The 24,843-nt window shown below is 47.2% G+C and overlaps 1 protein-coding gene across 14 annotated transcripts in view; it reads left to right on the forward strand.

Annotated features, from left to right (window-relative positions):
- SH3KBP1 (SH3 domain containing kinase binding protein 1) overlaps positions 1-24,843 on the forward strand; it is a 331,727-nt gene that overhangs the window by 274,906 nt on the left and 31,978 nt on the right. For all 14 annotated transcript variants that reach the window (XM_070785423.1, XM_070785428.1, XM_070785422.1 and 11 more), the window contains 4 exons: positions 3,385-3,436; positions 6,109-6,189; positions 8,973-9,132; positions 23,595-23,680. In XM_070785423.1, coding sequence (XP_070641524.1) covers positions 3,385-3,436; positions 6,109-6,189; positions 8,973-9,132; positions 23,595-23,680 — 379 coding nt within the window. The remainder of the gene's footprint in view (positions 1-3,384; positions 3,437-6,108; positions 6,190-8,972; positions 9,133-23,594; positions 23,681-24,843) is intronic.

Genomic DNA, 24,843 nt, shown 5'->3' on the forward strand with positions numbered 1-24,843 from the left:
GCCAGTTGAGCAGGATGACACCACCTGGGCTTGGAGCTGGAATGGTTTATTTTCACTATGGAGGGAGGAGAATAAATAGAACAAGTGCCTCTAAAAAACTCATGACTTAAAATACTTGACTGAGTTGAAAGGCTGTTTCTGTCTGTGCACCTACAGGAGCTACTTAATGCTGGTAAACTCAATAGAGAAAGCACTGACCTACTGCTTATCCTGGAAAATCAATTATGTGACACGCTTATGTCTTCTTATTTGAGAATCATGAACTCTTGTGATGGATTTTCTACTACCACCAATGTACCCTTCTCAGTTCTCACTGCCCTGTCTTCTTGTGGCATTCAAAGAAAACATCGTTGTCAGCTCACATGAATACTTTATTCATCATTTGGGGGGGGGGGCAGTCTAGAGCTACACGGAACCCTGGTTTTGTTTAGAATTAGCTTCAGAGACATCCCTTTTGAAAAAAATGTGGCATCATTTCTCATGTAAGGAGGCAGGAAGGCTAAGTTTGATGGAATCAGGGAGTGAAGTCAATCAAAGGGGAAAAAAACAGGACAACTTGTAAACCTCCTCTGCTACTAAGCAAAGCAGGCACCTGGCCAGCGTCAATCAGGCTTGGTGGATACAAGACAGACAGCTCACCAACTGCTCCTTCCTTTCCAAACTGCCCCACCTGCCTCTGCAGCTGCCAGGGTTCCTGATACCACCTTATACCCCTGTCTCCTTCCTCTGCCCTCCGAGCAGGCACTTGGCATGACTTGCTCTCCACACACTGTCAGGGAGCACAGTCCTTCCTGTCTCCTCTCTTGGTGTCCCTCTGCCCTGCCCTGTCACATTTCATGTGTCTGTTCCATGCCAAATCTGACACAACACTAAGGGTTTCTTTTTCATTTGCACAGTAATCTTGGAAAATATGACTTGTAATTGTCTTTTTTTATCTGAGGCCCTGTGGTTTGAGGCCAGGTCGCTGGGGGAACGGCCTCAGCAAGAGGAGGCTCATGCGAAATTGGTTAGACAAATGTTCCAACAACTGAGAGTGAGGAAGCCGTTCAGGGGGTGGGCATGGTTGGGGCTGGGCTGGGAAGAATTGGGCCAGAGGGTGTTGGCAGTTTCGTACATAAGAAATGACTCTGATCCGGAGGTAAAGGAAGGTTAATTGGCAGGGTTTCAATGATAAGTTCATTCGGTAAACACATATCTGTCCCCAGTCTCATTTCTACAGAGACAGAGAAGGAGGGGAAAGGAGCCAGGGTAGAGAACTGGAGGGGGCTGGCAACAGGGGAGAGAGCAGTAAGCCCTGGCAATGGAACACATTGGACTGGTGGAGGGCCTGCCCCCATGCAGAGGGGACCTTGCAGGATCCTTCTTTCTTTATTTTTATAATGAAGTTTGGACGCATGTAGACAGTACAGAAAAATATTAAGGAAGCACACATATGCACTCATAATCCTACAAGAGATCAGCATTATAGATTTCTGTCTTTCCAGTCTTTTTCACATTCTGAATGCATTGTAACATAGTTGAGCTCATACTCTAGCTGCAATTCGATACCCCTTTTTCCCTCCTTAATGTTAACATATGACAGTTCCTTGTGCTTTTGTAAACTCTGTGTGGTTTATGGCCGTGAGATGGTTTGTCTGTGGATGCCCTCTGGCAGCATGGCCGCTGCACAGGGGTTAAGAGCACGCCTACAAGACAGATAGCCCTGGCCTAGGCTCTTGGCCCCCTGTCCCGTTTACTAGCCTGGTGACTTTGGGAAATGACTTTATCTCTTGCAGCCTCAATTATATCATCTGAAAAATGGGCATGATAATATCACTCCTTTCAGAGTTGTCATGAGGCTTGGATGAGATGGTGCTTACTGATTCTCTCCATTTGTGAAACCACCTCCTCCTAAGAGGGAAGTAATAATATTATCTCCATTTTACAGATGGGAGCTTTCATCTAGGTGAGGTCACTTGCCCAGAGTCCACAGGTAAAAATGGAAAGAACCAAGCTGTGTAATGACGGCCACATTCTGAAGCCCTGCCTCTTGCCCACCATGTTATACTCTTACTTGGGGTCACTTGGCCAAATCACCCTGCTCATAGAGCAGAGCTGAAATTTCATATCCAGAGCCTGCATACTGTGATATGCCCTGAGATAGTTCTTTGTGGGTCTCGTATTCTGTAGGTTTTACTGAAAACCATCTCTTCCTGTGCCCTGGTACTGCATCAGGAACCGGGAGGCACAGGTGGGTTGGGCACTTTGGCTGGTCACAGTAGTGCTTTTTCAGCATGCAGAAGAGTCTGTGGAGCTTTTTAAAAATCACAAGTATATGATAGCCAGAGAGGGCCAGGAGAAGTATCAGCAGCAACACGGATCATATACTCAAACCTTCCCCAAGTCCATCTTTCCTTAATGATGTTTTTTCAAAAGCTATTCATTTACTTCTTTATTTGGCTGGTCCAGGTATTGGTTGTGGCATGCAGAATCATTTTAGTTGTCACATGTGGGATCTAGTTCCCTGACCAGAGAGCAAACCCAGGCCCCCTGCATTGGGAGCACGGAGTCTTAGCCACTGGACCACCAGGGAAGTCTCCCTTAATGACGTTGATAATGAGATGGTTCTCTCCTTGCCTTTGGCTCCCTTCTCCCCTGTCCAAGAATGGCGTCCAAGAATTCTGCCCTGGCTGGACTCTCAGCCCCAGGACATTTGCCAAGTCCAGCCCAACTGCCTCCGTCCTATAGCCAGCCAGTCCTGGGTGAGCCAGGAGATGCCATTGATTGCATTGCTGCTCATCCCCCTCTAGAATGATAGGGTGGGAGAGAAAAATAAATAGCAGCTGATAGGCAAAGAAACTCCGTTCCAGTGTCCAGGGTATGAATGGTCTGTGGGGGACCCTAGCAGCCTTGAGGTGAAAAGGGGCAAAAGGCTTAGAACCCTGCCCAGCCACAGGGGCTCCTCAGCCTGCATTTTGTTGCAGGTCCCACAGCCAGAGCCCATCTAATTTAGAGCCATTCCCAGTGACTCTTTCTGAATCGCTTGGTTATTCAGCAGATTAAATCTTAATTGCAAATGCGGTTTCAGCGTAGGAGTACCATTGTGCTTGCTGGTTTCAGGCCATTTTTGCTGAGCCGTGCTTTTCCAGAAGGCTGTTACAAATTTAGAAAGGGGGAAATGGTATTTCATTTGTCCATCAGAGCTTTGTTTTGCAGACTGGATTTATTTTAGTGTTTGTTTAAAGGTGCCAAAACCTGACATCCCTGGAGAGAGAATTGCTCAATTTTTTGGAGAGCTTCTTTGGACTGTCCAAGCTACATCTAGAAAACACTGTCTGTGGTCCTTATGTGAGAGGCCAGGCTTGCCAACAATCTCATGTGGTATCATTTTCATTAATTTTTCAGAGACCCAAGAAGCCACCTCCTCCCTCGGCTCCCGTGATCAAGCAAGGGGCAGGTAATGTACCTCTCGCTTCTGTCAACACACTATCTTTCTGTTTCTGTATGTTTACAGCATCCTGGGTAGAGCTCAAGAGCTTTAGATTCAAAGGCCACAGATGACCAAATTGGGAAGTAATGATTTGGTCTCAACAGGCAGGTTTTAAATACACTCCTGTTTTTCCTAAACAAGCAAATGTGTCATTAAAATGTATCCCCAATACAGCAACTACAGCAACAGAATCTAGCTTTCAAAGAGAATGACTGGAAAGACTTTGTTTTGGAATCAGCCAGCTTTGTTTGCTTTTTTTAAAAAATAAAAATAAACCACTTTTGTGGCCAGAAGAACTAGCTGTGTGCTTTGCCCGTGTCTGCCCATTGAGGGTCAGCCTGGGAAGAACTGCTTCCCATGGGTCATGGCGTCCCTGTGCATGGATGGCAGTGCTGAATTTTCAGTTTCTGTCCTGTGCGGTTAACCAAAATTTGTACTTACTTCACTTGCCCCCAACAACAAAAAAGTGTTTTTTTTCTAGCAATACTTTCCCTCATGACTCTTTTCTCATCTGGAAAAGAGTCCAGTTAATTCACTTTTTCTGTGGGCTTCAGATATTAAGGTTGAATAATATAGAAAGACTTGACGTTGTTCAACACTTGGTAACTCATTGTACACTGACGTCTCATACATAAAGATGAGCATTCCTAGTTCCTGGAAGAACTGCTCTTTAACATGGTTAGAAACAGTTTAGGGAGAAATTCCTCCATGCATAGCTAGTTAAGTGGCATTTAAAAAAATTAACTCAAACTGAAGAAGAGCAGGGGTGTTTTTAATTCTGCAGTTACGATATTCTAATATAGCATTTAAAGTATGAATACATTTCCCGATTGGTTTATTCAACCCACTTGTTAGGAGTGATTTTTTTCTTCTGGCCCATCCTGTTGGGGGTAAAAATCAGCTTGACCTCACATTCCTTTCCCATTCCCTTTGGCATAGTTGAGAATTACAGAGATTAAGCCCCAAAATGGGATGTTAATTGCATCTCCTGCTCAGCCCCCATCCTTGTTTGTGTTGAGCAGTTTAACTTTGCCACCTAGTGGTTCTGGCTGGATAAATATTTTATTTTGCTGAGATGAAAGCAGGCTCTTGATTGGCTTTTTTCTGAAGACCCTTTTCCCTAGACGCCTGAGTGACGGGTTATGGAGACCAAGGAGGTGAGTTGAGTGGTCCCAGGCTCAGGTGGCCTGGAATGTCATTAGGGTTGGATTCTTCATGGGAATAGGACTGTCCATTCCTCCTGTGTCTCTCAGAATGGTGCTGAACTTCTTCATTAGCCTTAGGAGACCAGATTGTAGCATGGTAGGAAAATTATTATCCTTTTAAAACAGTTCTACCAAAGGTTGTACTGGATCTCTAGGGGTAAAGCATGATTGGCGTTTAATCTTCCTCGATGACTACTACTGTTCTTTTATCCTCCTGTATAATCTTGGATGCTGCTTTGTGACAGGGACATAGATATTCCTCTTTTCTTTCTCATTATATTTCCTTGTGTTTGGTTATTTGACTACAAAAAAATCAGGTACAGAACTGATAGAAATCAGATCCAGTGTTTAATTTGTAGTGAGTCATTAAAGAGATTAGGTAAAGTGTGTGTTCAGGGGACTCATTAAGTTCTTTTGGCCTCTTATGCCGTGTGATTGAAATTTTAGTACCAAGCACCCATCTATAGGGTTGGTCATATAAGGGATTTGTCAATCACTCAACCAAGTCCATAAATCAGAGGAGTACTTGTGATGGGTTTCATGCTTCAGCTATTTTCCAAGTGTTCTTATGAACCTGAGGGCACTGACGATGATGAAGGCCCCAGGCGAGGGAGCAGCTACAGTCCATGTGCGTGAAGAGGAAGTGTAAATTGTCCTGTTTGGGAAAATGTGGTACTTGAGGAATTCAGATGCAAAGGACCTAGGGAAAACCACCAATTTTTTTTCGTTATATCCCACCACTTAAAGGGATGTTCAAGAGGCCCAGACAACAGTTATAAAATAAGTCAGAGGGATGTAATATACAGCACAAGGAATATAGTCAATATTTTAATAACATTATATGGGGTGTAGTGAACAAAAATATTAAATCACTATGTTGTACACCTGAAACTATTGGATTGGCCAAAAGATTCATTCAAGTTTTTCCATAAGATGTTACAGGAAAACCCAAACGAACTTTTTGTCCAACCCAATAATATAATATTGTAAGTTAACTAACCTTCAATTAAAAAAAAGAATGCATGTTCTAGTTACCATTGCTGCATAACAAACCGCTCCAAATTTGGTGGCATCAAACAATGATCATCTTATCCCATGGATTTGTTTATTGATTTATACATATTCCCTACCCATACCACATGGTCTCCTGTGTCTACTTTGATGCTGAAGGAAGTCAGATTTAAACATCAAGAAATAGTAGTGGTGTTCTTGTAAATTAAGAATGTATAGGTAGGCAGAGTTAATGGCATATGCCAAAAGTGGCTTCTGCTCTGTTTCTAAGTAGCTTGTTTTTGCCAGATAACACCAGCCCTCAGATTAGGGGGGAAAAAATCTGTTGACTTTGCTGTACCTGATAAATATTTTAAATGCTAGTGCGTCTAATAAGTGGATAGGAAAACATTTGCTAATAATTGTTATCCTCCCCCTGCCCAGGTACCACTGAAAGAAAACATGAAATTAAAAAGATACCTCCTGAAAGACCAGAAACGCTTCCAAACAGAACAGAAGAGAAAGGTATGAAATCACGTCTTCGTTGGCACTTCTAGAACAGCAGGGGACAGAACTGTCTGTCACAGGGCTACTCCAGATTACCCACAGAATTTTCTTTTTCTTTGCAATATGCAATATGGTGATTATGGTTTTGTTTTGATCACTTTTAAATTTCCTGTATCTAAGGAAATAGGAGAGAGAGTGATTGTGGTGCTTCTTTGGGCCAGCATTTCTCATCAAATGAAAAACACCCAGATAGTCATTTAACACACTGGGGCTCTTTCATCCCAATGTTCTTGCAGTTACCGCCTTCCCCACACCAGACACTTTTCACTTTCATGCATTGGAGAAGGAAATGGCAACCCACTCCAGTGTTCTTGCCTGGAGGATCCCAGGGACGGGGGAGCCTGCTGGGCTGCCGTCTCTGGGGTCGCACAGAGTCAGACACGACTGAAGTGACTTAGCAGCAGCAGCCACACCAGCAGCAACCTGAAGTCAGGATGCCGAGTGTGAGTCCCCCGAGGGCCCGGATGTACCTGCCACGTTTTCTGGCTAGCCTAGTGCCCCAGGCGCTCATTACCTGCTGATGGGTGAGTATGGCTTAGAGAGATTCCCATCCAGACAAACGAAAGCTGTCAGTCATTGCTGGGCTTTTGACTCTGGCTACTGTATTATAGACACACGTCCCTGGTCAGGAATGTTGATGATGGGGCTGGCATGGCCAAACTGGGAGAAGCAGCCCGCTGCCCACAGTCCCCTTAAGGGGGTCAAAAATTATCATGTTCAGGGAAGTACCCTAACCTGTATCACACAGTCAGTTTTATGGCTGGGTTTGACTTCTACAGCCTGAGTGTCCCTCCCAAAGAAATCTGTATGCTGTGGAAGGACTGCTTTTATTAGGTGTCTCAAATTTGATTGATCACACATTTTATGGGAAAACTGTTAGGTTATTATTATTAACAGGAGGCAGAGCAAATTCCATTTTAAAAAGCAGTTATTTGTAAGTCACAAGAGAAATGCTGAATTAATGCACACAATTATTTGTAGGTGCTCCTGGGTGGCCTCATGAAGCTTTATTGTGAAATGTAATATTTTATATCAGTGTGCCACAAGTTTTACCAACACTGCAAGTTCTTAAGAAGTTATACGTCTTTCTTTCAGAGTGAAGAGTTAAAACTTGAGTTGTAGAAGCTCACTGTGAAGGCCAGGTCTGCATCACAGATCAGTAAAATTACTCAGCATCCGAATAGTTCTTTGATAGAAGTGTGCATGTTGTGACATAGCTAAACACCGCCTCTGTCCTCATAGGGGACATGTGGCTGCTTTTGGGCTTCTCGCCAGGCTCTGTGTTGAGGACACTGCCTGCTCTGTTCCATGCTGACTAGCATATGGCCTTGGCTTACATGTGAACAGCCACCCTAGTTGGCTGGCCAAATGGCCGCACACTTCTGCTTCCTTCCCCTCTCATAATGCCTTGCTCTAGGCCGCAGTGGGTCAGGGTGAAGACGCTCTGGTCCAAAGCCACAGGGAAGCTGGTGAACCAGCCCCACCTTGAGACTCGACCTCCCTAGTAGGTGGGCACAAACCCTCTCTCCCATTCGTTCTGTAGGCTGCCAGAGTGCCCGTCCCTCCCAGCAGGAGGAATCTCCGCTCCTTTGTATTTTAGCAAAGCCCTTCTTCCTCTGGTCCCTGAGGACCAGGAAGAGTTCCTAGCAATCCACACTCCCTTACTGAACTTTTGTGGGGCTGAGCACAGTGATGTCTGTATGATACCTGGTGGGCTTTTTAAAGCTTTGCCAGTTGTCCAGGTCGCCCAAACGACGTGAGTTTGTGTCTGCAAGTAACACGTGTTCAGGGTTCCAGCTTCCGAGTGAACACAGCAATGCTGCCAGTCCCCCAACAGGCAGCTCTCTGAAGCCCTGTCTTTACAGAGAAGCACGTGGGTGTGGGCTCTTCATAGCACACACAGGGCAAGGTGAATCTGGGACAGAATACAGGAAGCTGCCACCAAACTCTGCCCAGTTTGGCCACTAGATCTGGCGTAACTTCATTCTAATAGCTATGAAGCCCTAAACCCTCAGCAACTGATTACCTGTGAAGTCCCAGTTTAACTTCCAAGGTGAAACTGTGCACAGAGAGAATCCAGACTCAGTTGTTGTTTTCTGAAATGCTCCCTTGTTATTGGTTCCTGGCACTCTACACAGGCTGACCTGGGAGGAGACAGGCTTTTTTCTTCCCCACAGCCTACAGGTCCCGCTGGTCATTGACCAAACCCATCAGCCATTTACCAGGCGCATGTTCAGTGCCAGGCCCCATGCAGGTCCTAGACAGATGCCCTTGGGGGCTGACCGCCTACCGGCTGGGCCAAGCATACAGACACCCACAAAGTATTCAAGTGGAGCTTGTTTATAAAGGGCTGTCCTTCATGGCTCAGGAAAGGGAGTAGTAGGAAAGTGTGCCTCTGAGGGTGGGTCCAGCTGTTGAGAAAGGAACATGATGGTGTGACATTGCAGTCTGGGAAAATGTGAGTAGGCCCAGTGAAGTGTGAGTGGGAGTTTTCCAAGGCTGGGCAGGGACTGGAAGGACCCTCGGCCAGAGGGACCAGCATGAGTAAAGGCGAGCAGTGGCCTGTGATTCTCTAGGACTTTTTCTAACTTGACCAAGAACAGATGATGCTCTTTGCTTCCATCCTCACCTTGGCAAACAGCATCAGTGTTTTGTTTTGTTTTGTTTTAAGCAAGAAGCACACAGTCTTCGGTACTGTCCCTTACATGAGTTCTCTCTGTCTTCCTTATGCTTCCTTAAAGAAAGACCAGAGAGAGAGCCAAAACTGGATTTACAGAAGCCTTCTGTTCCTGCCATACCACCCAAAAAGCCACGGCCGCCCAAGACCAATTCTCTCAGCAGACCAGGCGCGCTACCCCCGAGGAGGCCAGAGCGGCCCGTGGGTCCCCTGACCCACACCAGGTACTGCGCTGCTCTTGATGCCGAGGGTGGGAGTGGGGTGGGGCAACCAGAGGACACTGGACTCCGGCCACTTGGGTCCTTGCTCCTCTGCTTGGGAAGAAGTGGGAGCGAGGCTGGGAGGCACAGCCTGGGTTTCAGGATTACAGATGAGAATCCAGGTCCTGGCATCTTGGCCCTGCTCACGTGTGGGAATTCCCTATGCACCCTTAGAGCAAGGCCAGCTGCTCTTCAGACCAGAAGTGCTAGAGGTGGCCTGCCTTCACCCCTGGAGGTCCTCTCACTGGCTGCTCCATCCCTGAGCCTCTCCCTGCTCTGTGGCGCCTCCCTCCGCAATCCCAGGTTCCCCCTGCCCTTGGCTGCACAGCCATATTGTGGGCCCCAGGACGTAGTCTGGCAAAGATTGCCTTAGTGTCCATGTCTGTGGACTGTGAGACCCTCAAAGGCAAGGGGCATGCTTCATTCAGGCATGAGTTCTGACATGGGCCTGGCAAAACTCAAATGTGTTCTGCTGCTGACTGTTAGTGATATGATAGGATTAGAGTTGGACATTGTGCCTTCCAGACCCGAGATGCCTACCACAAGGAACAAGGGAGTGTTGCATTCTCTCCACAAGTTCATTGCTGGAACTTTCTACAGTTACTTGCACATTCTACGTGTTGATGTGATATACTGGAGCAAGTCGGTGGCTTAGAGTTCTTTATGTGGACCTGTCAACACATGGTCACTCACCGAATTTTTGTTCTTGTGAGCTAAGTTTGCACGTGGAGAATCTCGTGGGGCTTCGGTGCCCTTGTGCTGAGGTCAGGCAGGCTTCCGGGCCTATGTCATGGGAAGAGGGCAGCCTCAGCAGGTCACTGCCCCTCACCTCTCACTCCCCCTGTCTGTAGATTGCGGGGATCATGGAATGCATCTGAAAGGATGGAAGGATATAATTCCCAAGTATGTAGCCCTAGGGCTATAAATCAGTTTCACTTGCATTGTCATATTTATGATTGTGTATCAAACTGGAACAAAAATAGCTCACTTTACATTTTAGAAAAAAGGTTCAACCATGGTAAAATACACACAATACATGATTATCTCAGGTGTGTGAGCCCATTGGAGGAGCGGCTGGCTCACCCATGGCATTTGGCAGGTGTCCCCCAAGATCCAGTGAAACAACTGCCCCCTATGATGTCCTGGGGGGAAACTAATGGGACCAGGGCCACTGTTGAGTTGGTCAGGCTCCTACATGCTGTGTCCTCTTCTGCCGACTGACATGCACACCACGAGGCCACTTGACAGCCACAGTGACCTGAACAAGGGCCGCATCAGTAGCGTGGTTGGCCCAGGGCTCACACTTCAGAAGGAAAGGGGTATGTATGTGAACATTAAGTGCTTCTGAAGAGAATATGTGCTCCACACTCAGGGAGGGTGGACCAGCAGAGGTCGTACATCACTTTGTGGTGGTGAAAGGAGAACAGAAGCCACGCTCTGCCAAATTCTTACAGCCTTCCAGGGACCACAGGCGTTTCAGTGAAGTCAATAACGATTTCCAGAATACTCCTGCCAATCTCTCTAATGATCTGATCTGAAGAGAAGTGCAATTCCAGTAGCTTCTGCGCTTTCGAAGGTTGCTCTCAACTGTCTTGTTAGGAGATAGGTGTGGGCCTTGTGGGCCATCGATTAGACCTCCAGAGAAAGTGGGCCTGAATGATAACTACCAGTCCTCTGGACTCACAGAGGCCCCACTTCCCCGCCACCTCTGCTTAGCTCTTCCCTTCCCCCCAGCTCTTGCAGCATCCAGTTGTGGGTCAGAAGGACGAGCCACTGAGGAAGATGCATGAGAGGGGTTTAGACAGAGGCCGGTGGGAAGCATAGCTGTTGTCGACCTCATGTGTGACGTCTGAGCAGCCTGAGAGAGGATGAGTGGGCAGTCCCCGACCTCCCAAACCCCCAGGGCACTGGTTTACAGAAAAGAGGGAGCAGGAGGCAAGCTCCAGGCTTCCTTCCTGCCAGCCCCAGGAAGTGACAGAGCTGGACAAGGAGGAGCTGGTACCTGCTCTGGCCCCTTGCTCAGCCAGTTGGAGGGAGAACAGTGCCCACTCCCACTCGGTGGTTCTCAAACTTGAGTGTGCATCAGGGTCACCTGGAGAACTCATTTGCACACATTGCTGGATGCCACCCCACAGATGCGGTTGGTCTAGGGGAGGTCTGGGAATTGACATCTCTAACAAGCTCCCTGGTGATGCTGACACTGCCAGCCCACATCCACGTTGTGAGAACCTCTGGTCTGCATTCCCCTGGGTTTTTGGTGGCACCTCCTCCCTTCCCTGTCTGCCTCTCCTGCACCCGTTAGTGCTCCCCAGCTGTCCAGTTAGCATGCCCCTCTTCTGGAAGCCTTCCCTCATCCCTCACAGTTGCTCTCTCCTTGAAACGCCTGACACCCCATGTGGAGCCTGGTGCAGGGCCCCCTGCTCTGCCACTTGGGATGTTCACACCCCCGGACTCCTTCCCCAGATTTAAAGCGGATCAGGAGTGTGTTTTGTCATCTCCACATGCTTTACAGGGCTGAGCATATGGTAGTGGCTCATTTAATACACTTGTTGAATGCCCTGGTTCTGAAAAGGGGGGGAGGTGCCAGTGCTTTCATTTTGTTCACTTTGGCTCTCCTGTACAAGCTCCCTAGCAGTCATGTCTGATGTTCCAGGTCACCTTGCATGCCATGGATTTCAACATAACAAAATTTAAGAAGATTGAAGAAAAGCTCACTGTTTCTCAGTATCTCACATGCTTCATATTTTTTGCTAAGCAGTTATGTTAGACAACCAACCCATACTGGTTTATGAACTTGTTTTGCTCTGCCAAATGAGTTGACTCAGGGATGTTCATGTCAAGTAGTTTTGTGTTGGTGGTCCTCCAGAGAAGGTATTGTCTGCTGTGCAAACCCAAATCCTCGCCGGGATTTACCTGACGGGATGGGTGGACGGGCGGATGGATGGACGGCTGGGTGAACACATGGATGCACAATCACCATTTGCTGTTCTTACTGAAGTGAGACATGAGGCGTTGCCTGCCACTCCAGCTGCAGTGTCTGGGCTTAGCTTCTTCTCACCTGCCAGAAAGCTCGCCGCCAAATGTGGCTTCCAGAAGAGATCAATTTCCTTCTATTTAAACAGGAACTAGCACCTTTTAGAAAAAGGAATATATAAGTTCGGTAAGAAAGGAGTCGTCTTTATTTTTTTTTTTTAATTTTTTTTCCCAACTACAATTTTATTTTATTTTTAAACTTTACAAAATTGTATTAGTTTTGCCAAATATCAAAATGAATCTGCCACAGGTATACATGTGTTCCCCATCCTGAACCCTCCTCCCTTCTCCCTCCCCATACCATCCCTCTGGGTTGTCCCAGTGCACTAGCCCCAAGCATCCAGTATCGTGCATTGAACCTGGACTGGCAACTCGTTTCATACATGATATTTTACATGGTTCAATGCCATTCTCCCAAATCTCCCCACCCTCTCCCTCTCCCACAGAGTCCATAAGACTGTTCTATACATCAGTGTCTCTTTTGCTGTCTCGTACACTGGGTTATTGTTACCATCTTTCTAAATTCCATATATATGCGTTAGTATACTGTATTGGAGTCGTCTTTAGATGCATTCACTTAACAGGAATGGATTGAAGGACGTCTGTGTACCAGATCACGGGCTTCAGGAATCTTATCTAAGGGAACTGGGACACCAGCGTGATTTGGAGTCCGTCTGAGCAAGTAGCAGCCTTCCATTAACATACTTCTAAACAGTAAATGTAGGTAGAAATGTAACAGAAAAAAGAGACTGTTTCAAAAAAAGTCAATAACAGAGTTAATTTACAAATCGAATGATGACAGGAGATCCCCCTGGGTCCTAAGTGCCTCTTTGTTTGGAAGTCTGTGCTTTGGGGATGTGTCAGTTATTATCTCACAGCGTGAAAACAGTGTCTGCTAGTCTCATCCAGCCCACCATGTAACTAAGGCAGTCATCCAAAGAGCCTTCTGCCTACATCTATCTTCATACTTGAAAAGAGCCTACTTACTTTTTTGATATTTGATCATCAAGGTATTTCAAATGACAGAGTATACCTAAACCTTTTTGTATGTGTGTTGTATACACACAAATGAACATGTGATGTTGTACATCTCACAATGTGTAGTGTCGATTTAATAAAGATAGGGTCAGAAACCCCCATGAGAAGAGGTCTTGAACTTGAGAGAAGGGACCAAAAGGAAAAAAAAAAAAGGAAAATCCAAGGAAAAGCTGGAAAGAAGCAGGCTGTCCTGAGCTCTAGGAGTCTGTTGCAGTGGGAGGCAGTGAGCCAGAACCTGAGCAGCAGAGCAGGTGTGTGCCTTCAAAAGAAAATAAACCCCAGAGGGAAAGAGGTAGATGCAGGCTGGATAGACCAGAACAGCTTTGTTAATCTTCCCCAACATGGACACCCCAAGTTGTAATAACCCATCATTTTCTTCCCAAAGAACAGGCAAGTGGGAGTAAGACCTTTAGTCTGCGTTGCCAGGGAGCTATGCTGGTTGTCTGGGGCAGCATAGGGAATGGGGGGCTGGGGGGACGGAACTTGAGTGATAGGGGCTCTGGGATGGAGGGAAAAGAAGTAAAGCCAAAAGAAGTAGGAGTCTGTGAGATGAGCAGGGATGGAGTGGGAGCTGGAAGTGGAGAAAGTTGATGGTCAGAGGTACTAGAGATGCTGGTCAGAAAGAGGAGATTGGTGTTCACAACTTCAGAGGTGGAGGGGGTCTGAAGATGGACATATCCACAGAGGGAAGGGCCCTGAATGTGGGTGGCTGAGGGTGAATGAAGGTTGTAAGTGCTGAAGGGACCAGGGGAAGGAGGAGGGGAATGGATTGCCTATATGGCTGTCACAGGCTCAGGAAGATGGCAAGAGCTGAAGTGAGATGAGGCTGATGTTCTCAAAGCCAGTATCCTCCGAGGTGGATGTCAGTGCATTCTGGGAGTTGATGACAGTCAGTCATGAGAAAGTTTCAGTAGTCAGAGTGGTAGCAGGCCATTAAGTCAAGAAGTTTTTAGGTGGCTGGAGTTGGTTACTGTGGCTCAAGCACCGCAAAAGGCACTGTCCCCTGGCTTCAGATGTGGAAGCCTGTGTCAGAGGAGGAATCTGAGTGAGAATACTGGCAGTCAGGTCTTGGATACCAGGCTGTGGGCATGAGGCCTGGTGGTTTCCCAGACCTGTGCTTCTTGGAAATGGTCTTAAATACACCAGGTGCCTTTCTCATGGAAGGCTGAAGGCTGTGTGGAGTCTCCTGGAACAGGGAACAGGTGTGAGGGACCGTGGAGTTGTACATTTTTCCCTCATAATGAAGAGGGATCTCTGAATATCAGAGAAACCCCGGGAGATTAGTGACTGTTGAGTCCTGAGACATTTTAGCTTGAGGCAAAGATTAAGTAAACATTTATATGCCAAATATCCACTAAGTACTTAGGGAAGGGCAGATGTCTCTCTGGAGACCAACTTGCCCACACAGAAATTAATTTTTCTTTAGATTTATGCAGGCATCCAGGCTGCTTCAAGCCCCTTGGGATACAAATTAGCCCAAAGTAAGCTGGTCTAGTGGTTCTATGACTTGTGTGGTCCCTGCACCCACCAAAAGAAAGCATTAAAAAAAAAAAAAGACCTTTGCTCTTATTAGCTCTAAGATAATCAATCATTTAATTTTTTAAAAAAAGAGGGAAATAAAGGGAGCCAGAGTGTACCCAAACGTTCCCTAAGCAGGCATGTAGAATGTGCACCCAGGTGGCCAGGCCACCATTTTGAGTTTGGATTGCTTGAGTATTCTAAACGTCTTTTCAGAGATTCCTAGGGATACGGCATGTGATGCTTGAGTGTTTCCCTTCTTCTCTACAAGTCAGGACCAAGATATGTCTTTGGAGAATTCAGGAGAGATCTTGGCTAGAAATTACAGAGGTAGGTGTCACTGGCTCGTAGATGGTAGTTACAGGCATGAAATGGCTATAATCACTCCAGGAGATTACAGAGAATAGGAGCAGTGGGTACAGACAGCAGTGGGGAAAATTGTTACTTATAGGGTGGAGGAAGGATGAGGAGCCGTGGGAAAGGGTGGGTGGGCGGTGTGGCCATGGAAGCTAGGAGAAGGGAGGGTGAACTGGCTACAGGCCAGTGGGTCTCACACTTGAATGTGTGTCTCCATCACCTGCAGGCTTGTTAAAATGCAGGTCGCTGCTCCCCAAGCTTCTAATTTAGGAGATCTGGGTTCAGGCCTGAGAATTTGAATGTCTAGCAAGCTCCTGGGGCTGCTGCTGCCATTGGTTTCCCACACCCACTATGAAAACTGCCACCAAAGTGAGAGCCAGGGAGACTGAAAGGCACTCGTGGTCTTTGGTCACTAGTTGGCCCTTGGTGATCCCAGTCAAGCTGATTCTGTACTAACTCAGGTTGAGTTGAAGAAATAACAGGTGGGCAACCGAGCACATGTAGACTTGTCTTGTGAGAAACTCAGCTATGGGGAAAAGATGAAAAATGGGTGCTAGACATGAACTCAGTGATAAGAGAGGAGTGTGTGTGTGTCATTCATTCATTTCAGAAATGTATCAAGTGCCTCCCCTCGAGCAGGCCTTCTGGGTGGCAGTTAACTCTCGTAACCAGGCCAGACCTTCTTGCTCACCCATTGCTCCCTGGGCTTTGGAGCCAGCCCCACCAGGGTCAGAAGTCCACCCCTCTGCTTCTTTACCCTGTGGCTTTGAGTACGGTAGGCACCTCCTGAGTCTCCATTTCCATCACTACCCCCAGGGCACCTGGCTCCTCAGCTAGTGGTTGTGAGGCCCTCAGTCTATCTTTTTTCCTCGCTGAGAGAGCTCAGTGGGTAACCTTACTGGGAGAGGGGTTGCCATATGGTGATAAGCAGATCAGGCTTGGTAGCCCTGAGGGAATGGGGAAATAGGGACACCCTCAAAACTGCACAACAAGGGGTCTCCAGGGAGTAGAAGCAGAGGGAAGGCTGGGGCCCGAGGGAGGGCGGGTGATGTATGGAGCACAAGAATCCTACAGGATACTAGAGAAACACCTGGTCATCGTGTAGAAATGTCTGTGCAGTATTTGCTGGCCTCATTTCATTTGTATGTATAACTCTCTCCATACATCTTTCTACCCTCACAAAGAATGAATTTTATTCCCTGCAGCAAGATCCGGCAGTAGTGTGGTTTAGCCTTAGTTCAGACTGAGCCACATTGATTTTCCTGCCAGTGATGGCCAGAGACAGGCAAGGAATCAGCAGCAGATAGTGGCACCCTGCATGGGCACAGTACTACGTGGTTCCTGTGATGCTTTTCCCATGGGCTGTTTCTTTGAACACTCTTCCTCCAAGTGACACCCACCCCCAGACTCTTCTCAGAGTTGCTTGATGATGAGAACTCCCTCCTCCAGGCATCTGAAAAGCCCCTTGCCCCTCTGAGATACCCGGCTGTGGGTCTGCAGATGAGGGCTGTGGGTGTCATTGTTCTTTGGCCTCAGGGGATATGGGGCTCGTCATGCCCTGGATGGGCTCTGGACGGAGGCCTGTTTCTACACACACTTGCAGAGTCTGCACAGAGAACAGAAATGTGGGGGAGAATTGAGCGGGCAGTGTCCCATCATCTTCCAAAGTGTCTTCACCAACTATAAATAGCCAAGCCTCTCTGTGCTCATCCAAACAGGGACACAGTGCAAGGGGAGAGCTGACAGGAAAACCACTCTGGTCCCCACTTCCTGCACCCCTGGCCTCACTGCTGCCACCATTTTGTCCTTTTCTGAAGGAAAGATTCAACCTCCCCAGGCAGGACGGGCCCAGGAAGGGCCATTATCACTGCTTTTTTTGTGAGAGAAATAGCTCTAGAAGCATCAAACATGTGCATTTTGATTATCACTGCCCCAAGGGTGGTGGGCAAAGATAGGGCTGGGTGTTAAGAAGCTTCTATCGAGTTTCAATGTGGCCATCAATTAACTGCATGATCTTGGGCTCATAGCTCCCGGCCTTGGAGCACAGCTCCCTTGTCCATAAGAAAATGGGGGCTTGAGCTGGGTAATCTCTACTCAGTTTTCATAATCAGAGCCTAAGTCTGAGATGTTATAATAAGGCAGCCTGGAAAGCAGGGGAGAGCATTCACTTCCTCTGACCTCGCATCCTCAGTGCATAATTGGACCAAGATGAAGGAGGTGAGGAGTAAGATAGGGTGATTTTGCATCAGAAGGGGCTGATAAAACAAGGTTGCGGGGTTGGAGCAAGAGAGAAGAGAGAGAATCTGCAGTCGTTTCTCTAGCAACTTCCCATCTGCCATCTGTCATCTCTGTAAGTGGGTAGACTCCCAGGCAGGATCCATCACTGATTCAATGGACATGAGTTTGAGCAAACTCCGAGAGACAGTGAAGGACAGGGAAGTCTGACACGCTGCAGTCCATGGGGTCGCAAAGAGTCGGGCATGACTGAGCAACTGAACAACAACCCAGGCAGGATGAAAGCTGGGGGGAAAATCAAAGATTGAAGGTGCCCCTCAGTGATTTTCTGAGAACAAGGGACAAGGATTTTCTGGTTCTTTTTTCTTTCCATTCTCTCCCAGCTTTTTTTCCCCCTGTAACAATTTTTAGACAGTTAAAACCCAAGCATTTACATGATAGTAATAGATCCTGCTGAGGGTCCAGAGGGGAGACTGACAAAAAGATTCATTGTCTGGACTTGGAGTCTTTTGCTTGGTAGGAATAAGTAGACTCACTGTTTCCCTTCATCCCCACTCTCCTCTAGAAGGGTTGTGGGGTCTTTGGGTGGATTTTAGCTGCTGCTGTTAGTGCTGCTGTTCATTCATTTATTTATCATACTTGTTTCCTTGCCTCCTGTGCACTTCAGCATCTTTTCCAGGCCACGTGTCTTGGCTTAACTGTCCCAACTTGGGCTAAATTGGGCCAGGCCACTGGCTGAGCTCATGTTCTCAGGGGATGCGCATGGTGAGTCTTCCACATTTCCAACTGTTCATGTGCCCCGTCTCACGTCTCGGATCTGAGGGGGAAGAGCAGGCCCCTCTGGGTTCAGGTATGTGATTTTTGTTTATTATTAGCACTTTTTATCTCGGGGAGCAAAGGCAATGTCCCCAGCCAGCAGTGAGCTGCAGTGACACAGGTGGCCAGGCCTCCACCCTGCCACATAGTCTCCAGGACCAGCAGGCTGAGTGAGGCAGCTCTGAGAAGTAGTCAAGAGCTTGCGCTCCAGAGTCAGAGTTAGTAGGTTCAAATCCAGATGCCACCACTCTGCTAGTTTTATAACCTTTTGTCGGCAAGTGGCTTCCTCTCACTGAACCTGAGTTTCCTGCTCTATATAATGAAAAGAAGGGCCGCCCAGGTGGGCTTCTCTGGAAAGCAGCCTCTGTGGCAGTGTTTAGAATGCAAGATACGTGTAGGGGTCAGTGCCTGTGGGGAGAGAGAAGGAAGCCATGTTGGGCAGAGGGAGAAAAGTTGTGATGCTGCCTTACCAAAGCTTCGGCCAAGTCCATGGAGCTCTGGGACTAAAACAACCCCTCTGACTTGTTGATGTTCAGTTGAAATGACTGAGACTTTTTTTTAAGTTAATTTTTTAACAACAGAAGCATTTTGTATTAGGGTCTAGGCGACTAACAATGTTGTGAGTTTCAGGTGAAAAGCAAAGGGACTCAGCCATACGTATACATGTATCCATTCTCCCCCAAAACTCCCTCTGAAATGGCTGAGACTTTTATACCATGAAGCGTGGGCTACCCTCGAAAGGCCAAAGGAGGCTCCCTGCAGCTGAGGTGGTCCCTGGAGGGGCCGGCACCTCTCCTAGCAGTGGGGAGGCGGGGGGACCCACTTCACAGAATGGGGCTCTGGGTGGTGCAGCTCTCTGTCTGCCACACAGAGGAGATTCTTCAAGGGACAGTTGGGGCAGTTGAATCTTACATGGAAGGATCTCATCTTCATGCCAGGTTCATGGTAGGCAGCCACTCAAGTGTGGTACTGCTGTTAGTTCTCTGGGATTGTGGGTTACACTTAATCCTGCCGGATGTCCTTGGGCTGGTCAGCCCATTCCCTGCGATTTCAGGTCCCTGGCCAGCAAAGCATGGAGACTCTTGGTTGCTAGTTGCCTACCCAAGTCACGTGTTTTAAGTGTCCATAATCAAATCCGCTGAAGAAATACAAGAAAAATAACATTATTTTGGTTTAAAAATCAGAGTTGAGTGAGGGTCACATTCCGACATTGTTGGCTATGTGGGGATATGCCTGCTTTCTTCTATTTTCTCCTTTTATTTAACAGCCATGGGCATAGAAACTCACCATAAAAAATAATCCTCACGGGAGCTAGTAAACTACAAAAGGATGAGCTCTTTCCTCTTTTGTTGAATTTAGTAACATCCTTTTTGCCAAAATGGTGCCCATGTGTTGGGCAGACTGGAGGAGAACGGGGACCATGGAGGGCTGCAGCCTCATTGGGTGTCAGCCGCTCCAAACATGTGCTTTGGAGAATTTCAGAAATTCTGCTATTTTTCAGAACTGAAATTCATTAGCTTTGTTGTAAGCATCTATAAATACAGTGAAAGGCATTTACAAATAGACATTGTAAAACGCTTCCACACCCACAGTCTGAACACTGTCAAAACACCAGCTGCAGCTTCCCTACTTGGAAGGATCAGCACCTTTTTTAAACTGCACCTACTGTGTTTTCAAAATAGGCTTGCTTCTGGCCCTGTGTAGAAGATAATTTCAGCTGAAAGCCTGTGTCTGCTCTTAGCATGAGGGATCAGAGCTCATTTAGAGATGGCGGTGTCCCAGTCTCCTTCCTGTCAGAATATGGCAGGCACTTTAGAATCTGGGGAGGGGTCATTCACGGGGGCTGTTTCCTATTTCTTTGGGCGGACGCGTCTCATCACCTGGCCCTGTCAGTGGAGGCTTTCTAACTCTACTACCCACCCACCCCTGCCACAGCTGGTTCCCAGGTGAGTTCCAGGTGTGGTCACAGGGGATCACAGAGGCCCCTGGATCCCGGAGATCCTTAAAGGAGAGTTTGTAGGTAGGGGCCAGGCAGTCTTGTCTTTTACCTAGATGATACTACTGGGGAGAAATGGGAGTGAACAGAAGCTGCCTGAATTGTATGCATCTTTTATTGAAAGTGAACTTTAAAAAAAAAAAAAGAGTGAACTTTCAAAGGAAGGAAAAATTCACCTATAGGCTTATCCTGGAGACAACTGCTATTAACATTTCAAACTGTTTCTTGCCCATCTTTTTCCTATGTATGACTCGGTTTGTTTTCTATCGCTTTTACATAGGTGTGATCATACTGAATGTTGTACAACTTTATGTCTTTTGGGGAAAAGTGTGATTCTTATAAATACATAATGCATTCCCATTTCATGAAAAAAAGGCAAATGTTCATTCATTCCACAAGTATTTTTGAGTTCCTGCCATGTACTAGGTGCTGGGCTGGTGCTAGAAATCACCCATCAGAATCCCCAGGAATAGCCATTCTAAATACATGTTCTTCTAGCCTTAAAATAAAAAATCCCTCTTCCTAATATATCAGAAGGGCATGTGGGTGGCTGTGAAGTAAGGTGTATGTCAATTTTAACTCGTGTTTTTTAGTTGACATTGTAACATAAGCATTTGTCCCTGTTGTCATGAACTACTTAATACATATCGTTTTAATGGTTATATCAAAGTCCATCAAATATCATAGTTTTTCAACTGTTCCCCTATTTATGAGAAATTCCAGTTCTTTTCAGTTTTCCTATTTTATAGATAATGCTGTGAGAAACATCTTGATCCACAGAACCCATTTGTGTATTTCAGACTATCTCTTTAGCATAGACCCCCAGATGAATGTTTCAAATGCTATGAATATATACCCCATTCTGAAAAATTACTACTTTTTACCCTGCCCTGGTCCCAAAAGGCTTGGAGGTAACTTTCGAAAATGCATATAAAAGAATAAAATAGTTAAAAGGGTGACAGTAAAGTGGAAATAAGGGCAGATAATACAGCCCAAGATCAGATGAGCACAGTAATGCACATAGAGTGTTCCACGGCCCCTCGGGAGAGGCTCATGTTGGACTGGAAGCTTCCATGTGTCAGACCAAAGAGGGAAATGGTAGCTACAAGATTCACAGTTCCCAAAATGCACGAATAAGCCACGTGTTCAGAAACAGCTGAGTTGTTCTGACATACACGTGGTTCACTGATGTACAAAGTTCCTCCCCCCACCTGCACCTCCAATACCCCCACCTTTGCCCTGACCGTCTCTGCAGTGTCACCTCCAATCATCTTCCCCTTTGGCCAAAAGAAAAAAAGGCTAGTGGAATTAACTGGACCTTCCTTGCCTGAGTGACGTCTTTCCCCGGACAGAACATGTGTTCTCGTAAGTTTTAGTCCTTGGTGTGTTCCCAAAGGACAGAGTTGGCTGGCTGTGAGCACGACTTGAGTTTAGTCCGGGAATCGGGAAGATGACAGCCCCAAATCATTCCAGCTCCATAGCTACCAAGTAACAAGATTAAGAACCCTCAAGAATTTTTAAAAATGAAAGTGCTTTCTTACTAAGAGAAGAAATGTATTTCTAAAACATTTCATTCAGAAGGTCACATTCAAATTAGCAGATGCAGGAGCCCTGCCAGTAAAGTGTTTTGAAATAAAAGTCCTCAATCCTGCCACTCCAGTTGGCTCAGCGTCTGTCCAGGCGAGTGTGCTTGTGGGACCTGGGCTTCAGTAGCCAGGGGATGTGTGTGTGTGTGGGGGGGGTTACCTGTGGAAACTCGGCCCAGGGGTCCCACAACCTTGAGGGTTGAGGCAAGGCAGTCTCCTGCTCTCACACAGTCCTCAAGTTGTCTTTCCTCTTGGTGGGGACCAAGCCATCTAGCCTAGCCCTGGTCCCGTGGAGTTCTCACCTCTGCTCATCTTCTGGCAAGGGCTCTTGAGGTTGAGAGTCAGTCTTGTTCATCTGGGAGCTGAGGGAATCTGACCTCTTTCTCCTGGGCCTTCTCCACTGTCACAAGGATATGCGTGTCACACTGAATGCCACCCGCATCACCTCTTCTTGAGTGAGGAACCCAGAAGTCTGCCTCTTACCTCCAGGTTCATGGGTTGCCAGCTTCAGCTTTCTTCTATCCCCATTGCCTCCAGGACACACCAAACCCCATGGAACTCAGCCCAGCACCATTGACCTTTGCCAACTGACCTTTGCCAACCTTTGTCCTTTCACTGCTCTCTGGGGACCTCAGACTTCAGCCCTGAGACTCCCTGGCCAGATGCCTCCCTCCCAGATGCCTTGGGCCCTTGCTCTGTCATGTCCTTTCTCCCTTTTCCTCCAAGGCCCAACTATAAGGCCACCTTCTCTGTGTGCCTATGGCCTGCCCACAGGTATCTGTCCTGACCCAGTTCTTGATTCCCTGAAGACTGAGATGCCCCTGTATCTTACTCAGCCTATGCCATGTGTGCTTGGGGCTCTCTGTCTGTCTCTTTCCCCCATTTAGACCATGAAACACCCCCCCAGAGTGGGTGCCACCTGGCTTGGCCCTCTCATTACCAAGTATCTCTCATTACTCAATAGCCATCAGTGTGGTGGGTATTTGACAAATGCTCCTGGAGTGAATCTGTTACCTGTGTAGTTTGGCTACATGGTGACCACAGGGGTTGTGACCAAAGTCTCTTGCTTTAAGAGCAAAGATCTGCCTGTTTCACTTGCCATCACAGACCTTGGATAATCTAGTTTGTGGCTCATGTCCCTGAAAGGGTCCCCAGAACTGCCCATTTTGGGGGGACTTGGAGGAATCTTCTGCCTGTGCATGAGTGGCCTGTTTCTCTCATCATCTTGGAGGCCTGTCCACATCCTCCCAACGGGCTGCTCCTAGCCCACATACAGAGGAAAGTCTCTTGTGTCCCAACGGGCCTGGGGGCACCCACCCAACAGCTGTCTCATTTTACGGGCCCCCACCCTAGCGCCAGCCATCAGGCTGCCAGATCTCAACTTGACACCTTGTGCCTGTCAACAGCCTGGCTGATGCCTCAGCTCCAGGCCAGAAACCCTTTTTCTCAAGGTTAAAAGTAGCCGACCTTTGACAAGTGGCACTGGCTAAATTCCTGTCTCCTTAAAAGGGAAGCTCCCGGTTATCGTTCGCTGGTGCTTATTTGGCCATGGGGCAGGAGCGGGCCCTGCGTCGCACCCTGTGGGCCAGCAGGAGGATTTGTGGCTGAAGGTGCCTTGCTGAACATTCGTTATTAAAATAGCCATCTTTGAAAATGTGTGTGGGAGAGGAGGGCTTTCAGTGTATCGGCTGGTTTGCACCAAGGCCCACGTGGTTGGACAGCTTGTCGGCTCCCATTGTTCCCCTCCCAGGAAACAGTGCGACCCACCCCAGGCGCAGCATACCCCTTAAATTGTGTGCAAGAAAGCTGACAAAATGATTATTAAAAGACTTGTGTCTTTAATGTAGGGGTGACGGTGCCAAGATCGACTTGGTGGGCAGCTCGATACCTGGCATGCTGGACAAGGACCTCTCAGATCGCAGCAATGACATTGGTGAGTAAGGAGAGCATTCTTCGTTCTCTTTGCAAAACTTGAAAGGAGCTGCAGAGCGTGGTTTGCCCCTTCCAGTGGCCTGCTGTCAGCTAACTCAACCATTTAAATGTGAAGCTAACAGCCCTTGGTCAGTTTTGATGTTGCAGTTTTCTAAGGAAGGGATGTGAGGATGGTTTCCACATTAAAGCAGAATGCCTGGGATTTTTACTCTCCCTGACCTTCGGAGAAATTCCTTGCGAGGTCTAATGAAAAGAAATGATGGATAAACCTTTTGGAGAAGTGGACATTAGCATTTATATTCATATTTTCCAGCGATTTATGTATTTAGTGTAAAAAGGTGAATGGGTGGACATGCCGTGTGGCAGAATTCACTGTAGACACAGCACTAAGTGTTTTTACTTTGTGTTAAAAATGAGCTTTGGTGGAGTAATTGCCACTTAGTTTGGAACATGAGTTTTCCTAAGGTCAAGATCCCACCATGTGGCAAATGGGAAGGTACCTGGAGCCTGTGGGTAGACAAGTCCGAGGGCTTGAAGCGGGGGTGTGCGTGGGTGGAGTGCAGTCAAGTGCATGCTGTTTGGGTGATAGCCCTTTGAAGAAGTCTGGGTTCAGGGACTACATTAGTTTCATCTTTACATCTTTATTTGTATCCATAATGGCCAGAAGGATACATTTTGGAATTAGCCTTTTATAAGTGAAATTTTTTATTTTGAAATAGAGGTTCACACACAATTATAAGAAACAATGAAGAGAGATCCACATACCCTTTGCCCAGTGTCTTCCAGTGGTGACATCTTATGAAACTAGAGTGCACGGTCACAGCGGGATATTGACATCGATACAGCCCATGGGGCTCTTCAGTTGTAGCAGTGCTCGTGTGTGTTTAGTTCTCTGCGCTTAGGTCACACGTGTAGGTTTGTATATCCACCACCAGAGTCAAGATGCAGAACGTTTCTATCACCGCTAGGATCCCTCATTGTGGCCTTTTTATAACTATTAATACTAAGCACATCTCCCGCCCCGCTTCCCTTCCCTAAGCTCTGGCAACCACTATCAGGGGTTGATTTGAAGTGGAAGGTTCTAGCATGATTTGCATCGGCTGCTCAATTTAGAAACAAATGGCTGACAGTTAGCAGGCCTTGTAAGAGGTACTGGGGCGCCTA

This window comes from Bos indicus, chromosome X (assembly GCF_029378745.1).
Source record: "Bos indicus isolate NIAB-ARS_2022 breed Sahiwal x Tharparkar chromosome X, NIAB-ARS_B.indTharparkar_mat_pri_1.0, whole genome shotgun sequence".
Lineage (NCBI taxonomy): Eukaryota > Metazoa > Chordata > Mammalia > Artiodactyla > Bovidae > Bos > Bos indicus.